General features: G+C 31.3%; 1 protein-coding gene across 8 annotated transcripts in view; it reads right to left on the minus strand.

Annotated features, from left to right (window-relative positions):
- Positions 1–4,026: 4,026 nt before the first annotated feature.
- LOC106478264 (sperm-associated antigen 5-like) overlaps positions 4,027–13,865 on the minus strand; it is a 42,408-nt gene continuing 32,569 nt past the window's right edge. For 7 of the 8 annotated variants that reach the window (XM_022381822.1, XM_022381825.1, XM_022381821.1 and 4 more), the window contains exons 5-11: positions 11,758–12,118; positions 11,150–11,336; positions 9,117–9,841; positions 7,219–7,381; positions 6,069–6,254; positions 5,457–5,612; positions 4,027–4,345 (exon numbers count right to left, since the gene is read on the minus strand). In XM_022381822.1, coding sequence (XP_022237530.1) covers positions 4,193–4,345; positions 5,457–5,612; positions 6,069–6,254; positions 7,219–7,381; positions 9,117–9,841; positions 11,150–11,336; positions 11,758–12,118 — 1,931 coding nt within the window. In that variant the 3' untranslated portion in view covers positions 4,027–4,192. The remainder of the gene's footprint in view (positions 4,346–5,456; positions 5,613–6,068; positions 6,255–7,218; positions 7,382–9,116; positions 9,842–11,149; positions 11,337–11,757; positions 12,119–13,865) is intronic. The other variant, XM_013938795.2, reaches the window with a different exon arrangement.

The following is a 13,865-nucleotide window of genomic DNA, read 5'->3' on the forward strand; positions in this document are numbered from 1 at the left end:
TTAACCATATAGACCATCTACAGGACTATCTGGAGAGATGAACCACCCAGAGACCCAGATCTCAACAATATAGACTATCTACAGGATTACTTGGAGAGATGAACCACCCAGATCTCAACAATATAGACTATCTACAGGATTACTTGGAGAGGTGAACCACCCAGAGACCCAGATCTAAACAATATAGACTATCTGTAGGACTACCTGGAGAGATGAACCACTCAGAGACCCAGATCTAAACAATATAGACTATCTGTAGGACTACCTGGAGAGATAAACCACTCAGAGACCCAGATCTAAACAATACAGACTCTTCGAATCCTAGCAGTTATTCAAGGTAAAGATGATGCTACATCGTTCTAGGACAGTTATCACTAGCACTCTCGCTCTTTACAAGGTTAGGGTACACGTGTATAATTAAACCACTAAAACATTTGTATTGGTTTGATTAAAAGTCGATTTTTTTTTAATTTCGCGCAAAGCTACACGAAGGCTATCTGCGCTAGCCGTCCCTAATTCAGCAGCGTAAGACTAGAGGGAAGGCAGCTAGTCATCATCACCCACCGCCAACTCTTGGGCTACTCTTTTACCAACGAATAGTGGGATTGACCATCATATTATAACGCCTCCACGGCTGAAAAGGCGAGCATGTTTGGTGGGAGAGGGATTCGAACCCGCGACCCTCAGATTAGGAGTCGAGTGCCTTAACCACCTGGCCATGCCGGGCCCAAAGTCGAAAGAAAAAAACACTAGATTATTATCAACTTTTGTTTTTTTAGTAAGTTCAATAACCAATGGGAAACTTACCGATTATAAGACTCAATAATTGTTATATTCAGCAGTCCACAAAATTTCTACTCCAACTGGTTTATTACAAAAAAATACAAAAACAAATTAATGAAACGTTGCTGCTGGAACAGAAGAGTACAAATCAACTCAGAAGTGGTTTTTAATACCATTCACATTGCAATGTTGTTTAAAGGTGACGTCAAATATTATTCATGACGGCAGTACTACTCAGAAATGACGTCAAATGTCACTCCATTAGTTTTCTACAATGGATGATAGAACAAATAAAACCGAAATATATATATATATATATAATATTTACAAGTTCATTAATCCTAATTTCTGGATAAACATTCTCTTAAATTTAGCTGTCCGTGGTTCATATATTCCAACTTTTTTTTTAATTAACCAAGCGCCCCCCCCCCCCCCCCAGTGGCACAGCGGCAAGTCAATGGGCTTATAAATGCTAGAAACTGGATTTCGATACCCATGGTGGGAACAGCATTGATTAGCTTTGGGCTTAGCAACAAACAATTAACGAAGTGGTGAATTAAAGTCCACAAAACTATCCAGGCAGCGCTGTGGGTTGTCCTTCAATCTTATAACTTTTGTTTGTTTGAAGTTAAGCACAAAGCTACACAAATGGTTATCTGTGCTCTGCCAACCGCAGATATCGAAACCCGGTTTCAAGCGTTGTAAGTCCGCAGACATACCGCTGTACGACTGGAGGGCTCTTATAACTTAAAATGAAGCATTCAATATCAGAATATGTTCCTCCAATTTTTCTTTTTAAAGATTTCAATTCATGAGTTGCAAGTATGAATAAAGCGAGATATTAGGGTTAAAAAATCATTACTGAGAAGGAATTGTAAAAACAGCTCTCTGAAAAAAAATGAGAATATTTAATAAAAATACAAAATAAAATAAATTTTAGAAAATCATTACGCCAAGTTGTTGACAGGTTGTGGATCAAAGCTTAGATACATAGTATAAACCCGAGTAACTACAACAGCAACAACAACATAAAAAAATCACCAAAATCTGTCAGTTTTATGTTGAAATTTTCAAGCTATTGGCCTAAAAACACTCGAAGGCTTGTTCTTACAATTATCTCTAAATATTAAACAATGTAACTTCTAATATCTAAAATTCAATAGTTAGATGCCATGTACAAAAAAACGATTTTGAATGCTAGTAGTTTATCGCATTAGTTGTTGACGACACCTTAAGTTATAGATGTGGCGTCTTGGAAACCGACTATGGAAAACCACGTATCAACGTAACAGTAATGATTCTTCAGCAAGTATACTTTTTCACATTATTAAAGCTAAATAATAAATAGCCCTACAGTGTCAGAAAATGATAAAGCGTTTCCAATCACAATCAATATTAGTCGTTAGTTAAACTGATTAAACTCACTAATGACAGATGTTTTTGTTCCAACGCTAAATCCGGAATAACTCCGAATCTTTAGACGATTCAGCATTTTGGGCAGTCATTTTTGTACATTAAACTAAAAACTACTTGTTTCCCTGTAGTATAACCAGGTGAACTCATTTTACAAAAAGAAAGAACTATTTTTTTAAACTTATTATTTTACTGTAACAAAATAAAGTGTTTATATATATATATATATATATATATGATGAAGTTCGAGGAGGTTAATTGTTATACAAGTTCAAAGCTATTCCACCCACAACTTTTCTAGCCACGTATCATACATTGGACAGCTAAAGGACATCATGCTCATCACATTATAGTCATGTATCACTACACCAATTAAACGATATTAAGTTGTACAACTTTTATAGTCATGTATCACTACACCAATTAAACGATATTAAGTTGTACAACTTTTATAGTCATGTATCACTACACCAATTAAACGATATTAAGTTGTACAACTTTTATAGTCATGTATCACTACACCAATTAAACATCATTATACCTTCTAACTTATGGCAGTCCTATATCATTATATAAATTAAACATCAGTATATTCACCACCTTATACAGTCATCTATCATTGTATAAATTAAACGTCATTGTTCTCACCAACTTATGTCAGTCCTGTATCATTATACAAATTAAACATCAGTATATTCACCACCTTATATAGTCATGTATCACTACACCAATTAAACATCATTATACCTTCTAACTTATGGCAGTCCTGTATCATTATATAAATTACACATCAGTATATTCACCACCTTATATAGTCATCTATCATTGTATAAATTAAACGTCATTGTTCTCACCAACTTATGCAGACCTATAATTTTACAACTAATAGAGACCCGCAAAACGTACTCTTGCAATAAAGACACTAATTTGAGCACAAATATTTTTCGGGTCTCTGCTAGTCTATTACAATAACTAGCTGGAGTATCCGTCCCCTGGTTATGTAAATTCATGATAAACGAAAGGTTATCTTAGGACATGAAAAGTTTCTTACCTTATATGTAATTGTAAAAGAAAACAAAAAAAAACGCCCATAAAAAACTGCAAAACACAAAATGTGAAACCTCAAATTTGCATGTATCTCTGCATGGACCTAACAAATCTCCATACCAAATTTGGTGAAGATCCATCCTCAGGAGGTGAGGTAGTAGTAAAGAAACGCCCATAAAAACAGCAAAACTGAAAATTTAAATGTATCTCCCCATGGACCCAACAAACCTTCATGCTAAATTTGATGAAGATCCATCAACAGGAGGTGAGGTAGTGGTAAAAGACGCCCATAAAAACCGCAAAACTGGAATCATGTATCATTACATCAATTAAACATTATTATTCTTACCAACTTATGCAGTCACATATCGTTACACAAATTAAATGTAGGTGTACTCACCAACTTGTATTGTCATGTATCATTACACAAAATAAACTTCCTTATACTTACCAACTTATGCAGTCATGTATCATTACACATACTAAACACCACTACACTGTACAACTTCGGCATTCATGTATCACTACACTAATTAAGCATCGTTGCTCATCATTTTACATAGCCATGTATCATTCACAATTAAACATCATTATACTCACTAATTTAAATAATTTTTCCCACATAAACCACAAAAGTTAATTTTATTCTTTGCTGGAGATGTATGTTGTTCTATACAAAATTACTTAAAAGGTATAGTTACTTTTATATACTGATCCATACCTAAACATATTAATGGATCATACGTCTCTCCAAAGTATTACCAAGACATAAGGAGTTCTACAAAATTGTTTACTATATTTATTGATCAATAAAACAAAATAAAGCCACTGGCTACAAAGCTCATAAAAAATATATATAACAAAGCATTAAATCACATTCTATACACAACATTTAATAAAGAACTTGACTTTGTTTGGTGAATAATTTTGTGTTAATTCTCATGGTGCATCAAACTGTCATTCTAGTTTGACTGAAAGGATTGTCTCTCTTGTTAAAGGAGATGGCACTTGGGTTGTAGGATGCCGACCCACCATTCAGAAGAGTCATCAGCTTCCTTAGAGACTCACAGGAATTTACCACTTCTGGAATGCTTTGGAGAGTCTAGAAAGATAGAAAAACAATAGGCAAATAAAGAAAAAATACTGAAGTCTCCAGGAGTCTTAAGTATACAGAAATGAACAAAAACTGGTGGAGAACTTAATAATATAGGAAGAAAAAAAAATGTTTTAATAAACTATACGAAGTACAAGAAGATATATCTGTAATCTGAAGATCGAAATTACATGACAACAGATAGATAGTCTGAAAACAGTGGATAGCTTAAAAACATAAATTATTTGAAAAACCAGGTTGCCTAGAGACAGAAATTATGTAATAACAGATGTTTAGCATGAAGAGAAAAGTCATATATATGAAAAAAAAAAAGATGGATCACCAGAAAACATGAATTATATGAAAATAGAGAAATAGCTGCATGAGAGTAAATGGCAGGAAGTGTAAAGACAAAAAAAAAACTTAAAAGATTAAAACAATAGAAACAAACACTTTATATTGTTTTACAAATACAACACATATTTCACTAACAAGCTAGTTAAAAACATAATCATAATTTTTAGTTTATTAGCATTATCTGGTTGTTTATACTTGATATACATTTTAGTAATTTGAATATAAACAAGACAAACCTGCAAGTAAACTGTATTAAAATTATCAAACTGTAACTGTGACTCGCATAAAACAGCAAGTCATCTTCAGCAAGATATGTAAAATATCTAATCATTAAATTTTCAAACACGTAAGTTTCCTGATTCTTTCTAACAAGATATTTAATTTCAACTTTTTGTTTCCATAACTTACTAATCATTAGCTGTTAGTTAAATTTTTAAACATCAAGTTGCAGTCATTGAACTATTATGTACCATTAATTCATTTCTGAACCTTGAAAATCTGGTGAGATAAAGGTGAACTTATGTAAAATGTGTTCCTGGAATACAGACACGTGAACTCAAACACACAGTCTATAAATGCACATAAATTATCTATATATATACAATTTTTTTCACATATATATATATATATATATATAATTTATTCTCACAGAAAACTTGGAATTGTGAAAAAATAAAATCTACAGAGTTCTGCATTTAATGTAGTATTTGAATTTATCAAATAGAGCATTAACTCTCTTTGTCGAAAGAAGTCTGCCACTTACATCAATACACTGATAAATTATATCATCAAGCATCTGAATTTCCATCTCTGCCTTCCTACAGTTATCTTCCCAAACTTCCTTGTTACGAGCATACTTGTCATCCATGTTATGAAGCAATTCCCCTTTTGTTTCTAAGGCTTTTTTTAGGCAAACAATCTGAGATGGAAAAATAAATATATATATATATATATATTCTGGCTGAAATATTTATATTTCAATAATTAGTTCTTATCTGTTTTTCACATAAAAAGAAAAACTCTTCTGCAAGAAGCACAACATAAAACACAAATATGTTTCTCAATTTCTTAAAACCTCACCAGTTATTGGATAAGGCCATATTCTTATTTCTTCAACAGCACAGTTATGCAGCCAATAAAATTTAAAATTATACCGAGTTTGAAAACTACTGAGTAACACAAAAAAATAAAATCTCAGTAATATCTACTGTACAAAAGAGATACAAAATTACATCCTTGTATGAAATATCATGAGTGCATAGCAAAAGTCTATCATATGTATGAAAAAGTTGCAAATTCACACCTGTTTGAAATATTACTCTGTGTGTGTATAACAAAATTTCATCACCTGAGTGAAACAGCTGCAAAACCATACCTCCTGTTTAAGAGCAAGTTTGTCACAGATGGTCAGAGCATTCACCATAGATTCCATTCCCATCTGTTGTGGAGCCGTTTCATATGTCTTTTTAATTTCCTCTTTTATTTGCCGAGATTGTTCAATATTAACCGCTTCCAAACAGTGATTCTTTTCCCACATCTGTTCCACCTGTTTTTGCAGCAGCTGAATTCATAAAAGGGATATTAAAACAAGATTGAGACATCAGGTTTTATTAATGGTTGTTAAGTTAAATGAAAACTTTTAATGGGTTTTAAGTTAAATGAACATCAGTTTTTGTTAAGTGAAACACTAGTTCTTTTGTTAATGATTGTTAACTTAAATGATACATCAGTTTTAGTTAATGATTGTGATGTTAAACAAAACATCAGATTTTGTTAATGATTGTGATGTTAAACAAAACATCAGATTTTGTTAATGCATATTATTAAAATTAAATGAAACACCAGTTTTTGTCAATGCTTATCAAAATTAAATGAAATAACAGTTTTTGTCAAGGTTTGTTAAGCTAAATGAAACATCAGTTTTTGTTAATGCTCAATAAGATAAATCAAAATTAATGACTTGTGTATTTCAACTATATATTCACTTCAATAAGCCAAGATAGAGCTACAGACTTCGGTATGCTGTAGTTTTAATATTGAACTGTAGTGATGTTCATCAGTCAACATTACAGTTTTTCATGTGTTGTACAATTTTAATACCAAATTATATAATTGTTCATTAGTCTAATTTAATGTTACAGATTTCCAAGTGTTATATAGTTTAATATCTTGCTATCCTAATGTTCATTAGAGTGCACTGATGCTTCCATGTATCATACAATTTTAATATCTAAGTTTGCACCAGTGTTCATTAGTTTTACAATATTTATATACAACCTTATTTACCTACTTAGATATTCCTATCTAGTTACTCAGTTGGATACCACTTGAAGAATTTAAATATAGCTTTTTTCTCTTTAACATTCACAATGTTTTTTGTTTTACATCCATCCACATATATAACATTATTCATCTTAACATTTCTTGGTAGTTTTTTGACAATCAACCACTATAAAAACCTATGTATAATGTTCATTGCTCTGTTTTTTAAATAAAAATTGTTCAACCAACGAGTCAAAACTTACATCCATTTCTTTCTGATGGGATTCCAATTCCTCCTTTTGTTTCTCTGAGATTTCTTCAAGTTTGGCTGTTGTGTGCTCAAGAACATCATCTTTAGCTTCTACCTCTTTCTGAAGTTGGTCTTGTTTTTCTTCCAAGAACTGTACTTTCTTCTTCAGACATTTACTAATATAAAATAAACAGATGTGACAAATGTGTACATCTAAAAGTGCACATTAAAATAACAGCACTCTGTTGTGCTACATCATATGTTACTAAGATTGGATTTCAGATTCTAAATATTCTCATAAATCACATTAACAATTTAACTCTGTGCTCAAGTGAGGGTCAATGTGCACAAGTCACATGCTTTTACAGCATGCCATTCAACATTGTATTATGTGTTTGATGTCAATTATCAACTATTCGTTTTATCCTACATTGCTGAATTAGTGATAGTTTGTTGTAAAGGAGAGTAAATACTAGATACAGTGTACAGGGATACTGAAACAAACCATAAATATGCATTTTGGCAGTCCTAGAGGTTATGAAAATGCAACATGCAAACTGTACAATGGACAAAAGTATTTTTATTCTTCACATAAACATTACCTTGCACTCTGATTTGTCAAACTATCAGTCAGACTGATATTGACAATTCACAGACATGCCTTGAGTATAAATACATTTATAACACATTTGGTTTTTGTGTACATTGTATTTGTCCATTTGAATAAAAACTTGTCAAATTTTGTGTAGATACATGTGGTAGATTCAGAATTCAAGTCAACATTCGTTTTTCAATATGGGGTCAGTCCAATGGACTAAGTAATTTATCTATGGAAGTTGTTATTTTTATAGTTTATGTGATAGAAAAAAATTACCTTTCAATTTACGTTCTGATATTTTTAGGTGTACATTTTTATGCCAAATGTATCATTGACAGACTGCATCATATCAATTTGTTTTTATGCAAATTTTATGACAATTTTTTTACAATTTTCAGGTACTTTCACCTTCATATAATAAAATAAATTTTTAACAACTGTGAGATTTCCATTTGGGTGATCTACGATAAAAACTGAACTTCAACGCAGACACGAGCATGATACATTAAACATAAAAACTTTAAATTTCAAAAATAAAGGTTGGAAATTATTGTTTCTCGAGAGGAAAAGTATTTTTGCTGAGGTTTTCTTCAGGTCCTTCCACTCAAGAAACAAGGATTGGAAGCAGTCCATTAAAATTCTACTTCTAAAATGTCTACATGGTATCAAATGATACTGAAACATAAATAAAGCTTTACAAAAACTAAACTTTTGTAGTTATGATGATAGGTGGGTGAGAACATACAACACAGATGATGTAATGGAAGATTTCTGTTACATTTAATTTTTTTTTTTATCTTAAAAAAAACATTAGCAGGAATTGATATGTGGAAAAGTCTAATCAAATTGCATGGAGCTAAAATACAAGATTAAAAAAAAATACTTATACAAGTTACAACATTTCAGAAAATAAAGATTTCATTTGTCTGTCCTATAGACCTAATGATACTATATTCATAGTAATATCTCAAATGTATATACAGTTCGCAAAAAATAACAAATAAATTCCTATTACAATATCTTAGATAGTAAATATTTGATACAGATCAAACATTATTATTCAATGTTAAATTTTCCTTATGTTTACTCAGATTAGTTATCGGAATCTTAGTAGATCCAAACATCTAAAGAAGAATGATTAGTGTTGATGTGAACTTTATAGTCTCTCAAACTCAACAGCAAAACTTCTGTACTAGTTTTATTTATTTGCTGTACTGCATCATAATTAAGCAGAAATGTAAAATAATCAAATTACATCCATAATGAGTAAAATCCAACACAAATATCAGAAGTTAGTTGAAGTCATAACTTACTTTTCCTCCAAAACAGCAAAAAGCTGGGTTTTATATTTTTCATGCATTAACTCTATCATCTTAGCCATTTTTTGAAAAAGCTGGTTCACTTTTTTCACTATGCTCTCCAAGGAACCACTGCGAGGTTGTTTACTAGCATTACAATCTTCAACAACAGCTTCATGTTGGAGTTTGTTGAGATCAGTCTGTAACCCATTCTGTTGTGGTTTTACTGAAGTGGAACAGAAGGGTGATGCAAGGCCTATGGGCCTGAAGGCACTTCCAGGAATTTTTCTGTCTGGGATACCAACATCTTTGAACAATAATTGTTCATCACAGATCTGATCAGTTTCACCATTCAGGAGTCTTGTGGTCTTTTCCTCCTGGTGGCTGACAGCATGAGTTTTATATATCTTTTGGTAAAGTTTTGGACTTGTTTCTTTTAAGGAATTGGTAGAGGAATGAAGGTCTGACTGACCTTTTGTTCCTTCAAAGGCTTGAATCACTGACCAAACAAAGGAACCCGGTTTTTGTTTTTGTGATGCATTTGAAGGAAAGTTTGTGACTGGTTTAGCAATGACTATTTCTTTTTTGATGTCTCCACATCTTTCATCAGATGGTTGTTTTAGTTTCTTTTCTTTAAACTTGAAATTATGATCAGCTTCGTTATTTTCTGTTTCTTCAGGATGTTTAACACTAGCATCTGAATCTGTATCTTCAGCATCAGAAATAATCTCATCTAAGACCTAACAAAAACACTAATTACTAATCGAACAAAACAATTCATAAAACAAAAGGATTAAATTATGTCATAAACATAATACATTTGGTAAGTACAAATTAAATATGTGCAAGTGGTATGCACATAGTGTACCAATAATTTATAGCAAGCTCTAACAAGTTTTATTACAAGGAAGCAACTTGCTTAATGCATCAAGATTTAAAACATACAGCAAATCCTTTCAGTTTTGATAACTAATTATGATAAATCTGGTATTATTCTAGTAAAGAACCATAACCAATAAATTTTGTAATTTTAATATCACAAAAAATACACACCATTAATATTTTGAGTTTAATTTACACTGTATCTGCATTATCAGCTCATTAAAACTTACCTAGATTTAAAATTAAACCATTAAAGTAATGCCACTTGGTAGTTCAGTAGCAAACTTCAAAATTTATTAGGCTAAAATTCATATTCAATCCCTGTTATGTGCAACTAGTTAGATACCAGGACATATAGAGTATTAATATAATCCTGGTATCTAACTAGTTCAACATATAGAGTATTAATACAGTTGAACTAGTTAGATACCAGGACATATAGAGTATTAATACAGTTGAACTAGTTAAATACCAGGACATATAGAGTATTAATATAATTGAACTAGTTAAATACCAGGACATATAGATTATTAATACAGTTGAACTAGTTAGATACCAGGACATATAGAGTATTAATACAGTTGAACTAGTTAGATACCAGGACATATAGAATATTAATATAATTGAACTAGTTAGATACCAGGACATATAGAATATTAATATAATTGAACTAGTTAGATACCAGGACATATAGAATATTAATATAGTTGAACTAGTTAGACACTGGGACATATAAAATATCAATACAGTTGAACTAGTTAGTTACCAGGACATATAGAATATTAATATAGTTGAACTAGTTAGATACTAGTAAATGTGGTATCCTAAGATGAATGATCACTTAAGATTCTATAATCAAATGTTATGATTTGTACTCTAAAAACTAGCTAACAATTTGTCACAAGACAACAACATTATTATCAGTCTGAAAAAATATAAAGGAAATAATTATAATATTTTATGAGTGACATGAGAAACATGAAACAATATCTAAGATATTCAACTTCATGATATGTTAATTTTCTACAAAAAGCTAATAAACAGGTTAAGAAAACTAAACTTTAAAAAAAATTACCATGTACCAAATGTTTGCTGCTGAAATAGAAAAAACTACACATTCAGAAAACTAACAGTAAAATGTAAACATAACAATGATTTAAACAAACCTCTTGGTTGAGTTGCAAGTCATTTCCGGCATACTCAACTATTGTAGTTAATAGAGCATGCGCATGATAACCAAGCTGTGTTAGAGCAAGAGCAATTGTACTGAGTTCTGCTCCTTGGCTCAATAGCAGGTCTTGTGCTTGGCCTTCAGTTGCACTGATTTGGGCCTGCAGCACTTGGTTTTGTAACCTGTTGATGTAAAATATACTCGTCACAAATACATAGACATTCTATCTCACCAAAGTTAAATATTTTAAAGAAATATTTTCACAAAGCTGTAAATATCAATTATAACACAAATCTGAACTATTATTTATATCAACAAAACAAATCTCCTTATAATTGATCATTTTAATTGTCTTAAATGTTCTCATTTTTTAATCTGGATTGCTAAATAACTACATAGTTTTTATTTATTGAATAAATGTGACTTATTAATTACTACTGAGACTTTAAATGATTTAATTTGTAATCTGTAAGTGCATTCAATATTAATAAAAAAAAGAAAAAGTAAGTACAAAGTTTTTAACTGATATATAATTTATCTAAAAGTAGAGAGAGATTAGAAGTACATCCAACACTATTAAGTATTAAGAATGTTGAAACATATCACACAAACTCTTTGTCTTGTATTTTGTCATAAAGACATTGACAACGATCTTTTAGCTCATCTATATAAGCTTTATCTTGATTCGCTTTCTCCCGTGCTAACAGTAGTGTTTGTTCCAACTCCTGTATTGTCTCTGTCAGTGTGGATCTCTCTACTTGAAGAAACTCAAGACTATCTCGTCCTTCTGCTAAATCTCCCTCAAGATCTTTGATTTGGCATCGCAGGAGAACATTTTGAGCCTCTGCACCTTCAAGCTGACTCTGGTAATCATCAATAGCATCTCGACACTGCTGCAACTCACGATCACAAGAACAAAGCTGCTCTTCCAATTGCTGAATCTTAATGTTTGCTTGATTCAACTCTGTAAGACAGAGAAAGTCTATTTCAAGAAGTCCAGAGTTAAAAGTTAACTGACTGCAATACAGTAGAAGTAGTTTCCCATTATTAGAGATGCTCTATTTCTAGAAAAGTATTTTATGTAAAATTTTCTTTGGTTCAACTGCATTTTTAAGTGTAAAGAAAGCAAAGAAAAAGCAATATATTTTTCCCTCTTTCTCAAAATCACTATGTTTGAGTACTTGTTAAATGTGTTTATCTTGGTAGAACTTTGGAATGTGGTTGACTTTTCTCTACAAGTTTGATTTTAGTTTTGAGTTTGAAAATGTTCTTAGCAAGCAGGTTTAAGGTATGAACTAGACAGATAATGAGGTGAGAATATTTCTCTTTACGTACAAAATATGTACAAACTGCAACAACTTTGCAATGATTTCCATTACACCCACTAAGCCCATGCCATTATCTAGAAACATCTAGTCTAAAAATAAGTAGGTCTAAATAAAAAGATGAACAAAAATTTATGACATCAGACTTTTCTAAAGTAAATATATGGTTTTTAAAATATAACTGCCAAGTAGCCTTTAACTGGCCACACACATTTCACACTTTTTGTGTTTGTTTTAGCTCAAAGTCACATTCAGTTATCTGCTATGTCCACCAAGGGGAATCAAACCCTGGACTTTTGGAACATAAGTTCATAAATGTATTACTGACTCACCAGGAGATGTTCACACTTTCAACCCTGTTGACAACAACAATAAAAAGGAAAATTTGAGATGAAACCACATAAAGAGGTAACAATTCTTTATAAAAATATTGTGGACAAATTAACTTCTGCAGCAAAAATATCTTCAACTAAAATATTGTTAAATCTTTCATACTATATTTCAAACAATTCTGATTAAAAAGTTATCACACAGGATAACATTCAAAAGTTGTAAAGGTTTTCAAACGAGAAGTTCAAACAGGATGTTCAATATGAGTTGGCCTTGAGAGCTAGCCAATCATAACCTAGAGTTGTTGGTGTCAGGTTATGATTGGCTTGTTCTCAAGGCTAACTCATATTGAACATCCAGTTTACAAGACGTCAACATCTGTGCCTATATATTTCATTACACTCATTAAACATAATCCTTTATTCTCCTGAAAAAAAAATAGTGAACTATTTGAAATTGCTCGAGTTTTGGGTCTTGTTTGAAAATCAGATTTCAAATGATGATATTATAGTAAACATTCAGGAATAAAAAGAGTAATTACATTATTACACAATTTCAGGCATGAACAGATAGTGGTTATATTATAATATAATTTCAGGAATGAACAGATAGTGGTTATATTATAATATAATTTCAGGAATTAATAGATAGTGGTTGCATTATAATGCAATTTTAAGAATGAAAAAATAGTAGATACATTATAATACAATTTCAGGAATGAACATATAATGGATACATTATAATATAATATAATAAAAAAAAACCTTAGGTGTGAAAAAAAGGTGCAGCCAAAAAAGGATTCGGTGCGTGACTTAAAGGAATGAAATCAAAACTGGTGTCCAGACTGATAGCTACATTTATAAAATTGATGAAAATTTTACAGAAAATATTCATACATTTTTTGTTCAACTTGTAGCATGATGGTGGGTAAAACAAAATATGTGGCCTAGCTAACTAATAAGAAAGTGACACGCAATAGTAGCCACCATTAACTTTAGGATCGTAACCCTATTATTGGGAACAAACCTTTACTTTACAGAACCAGCCAGATTCTTT

Source organism: Limulus polyphemus, unplaced genomic scaffold (genome assembly GCF_000517525.1).
Source record: "Limulus polyphemus unplaced genomic scaffold, Limulus_polyphemus-2.1.2 Scaffold194, whole genome shotgun sequence".
NCBI lineage: Eukaryota > Metazoa > Arthropoda > Merostomata > Xiphosura > Limulidae > Limulus > Limulus polyphemus.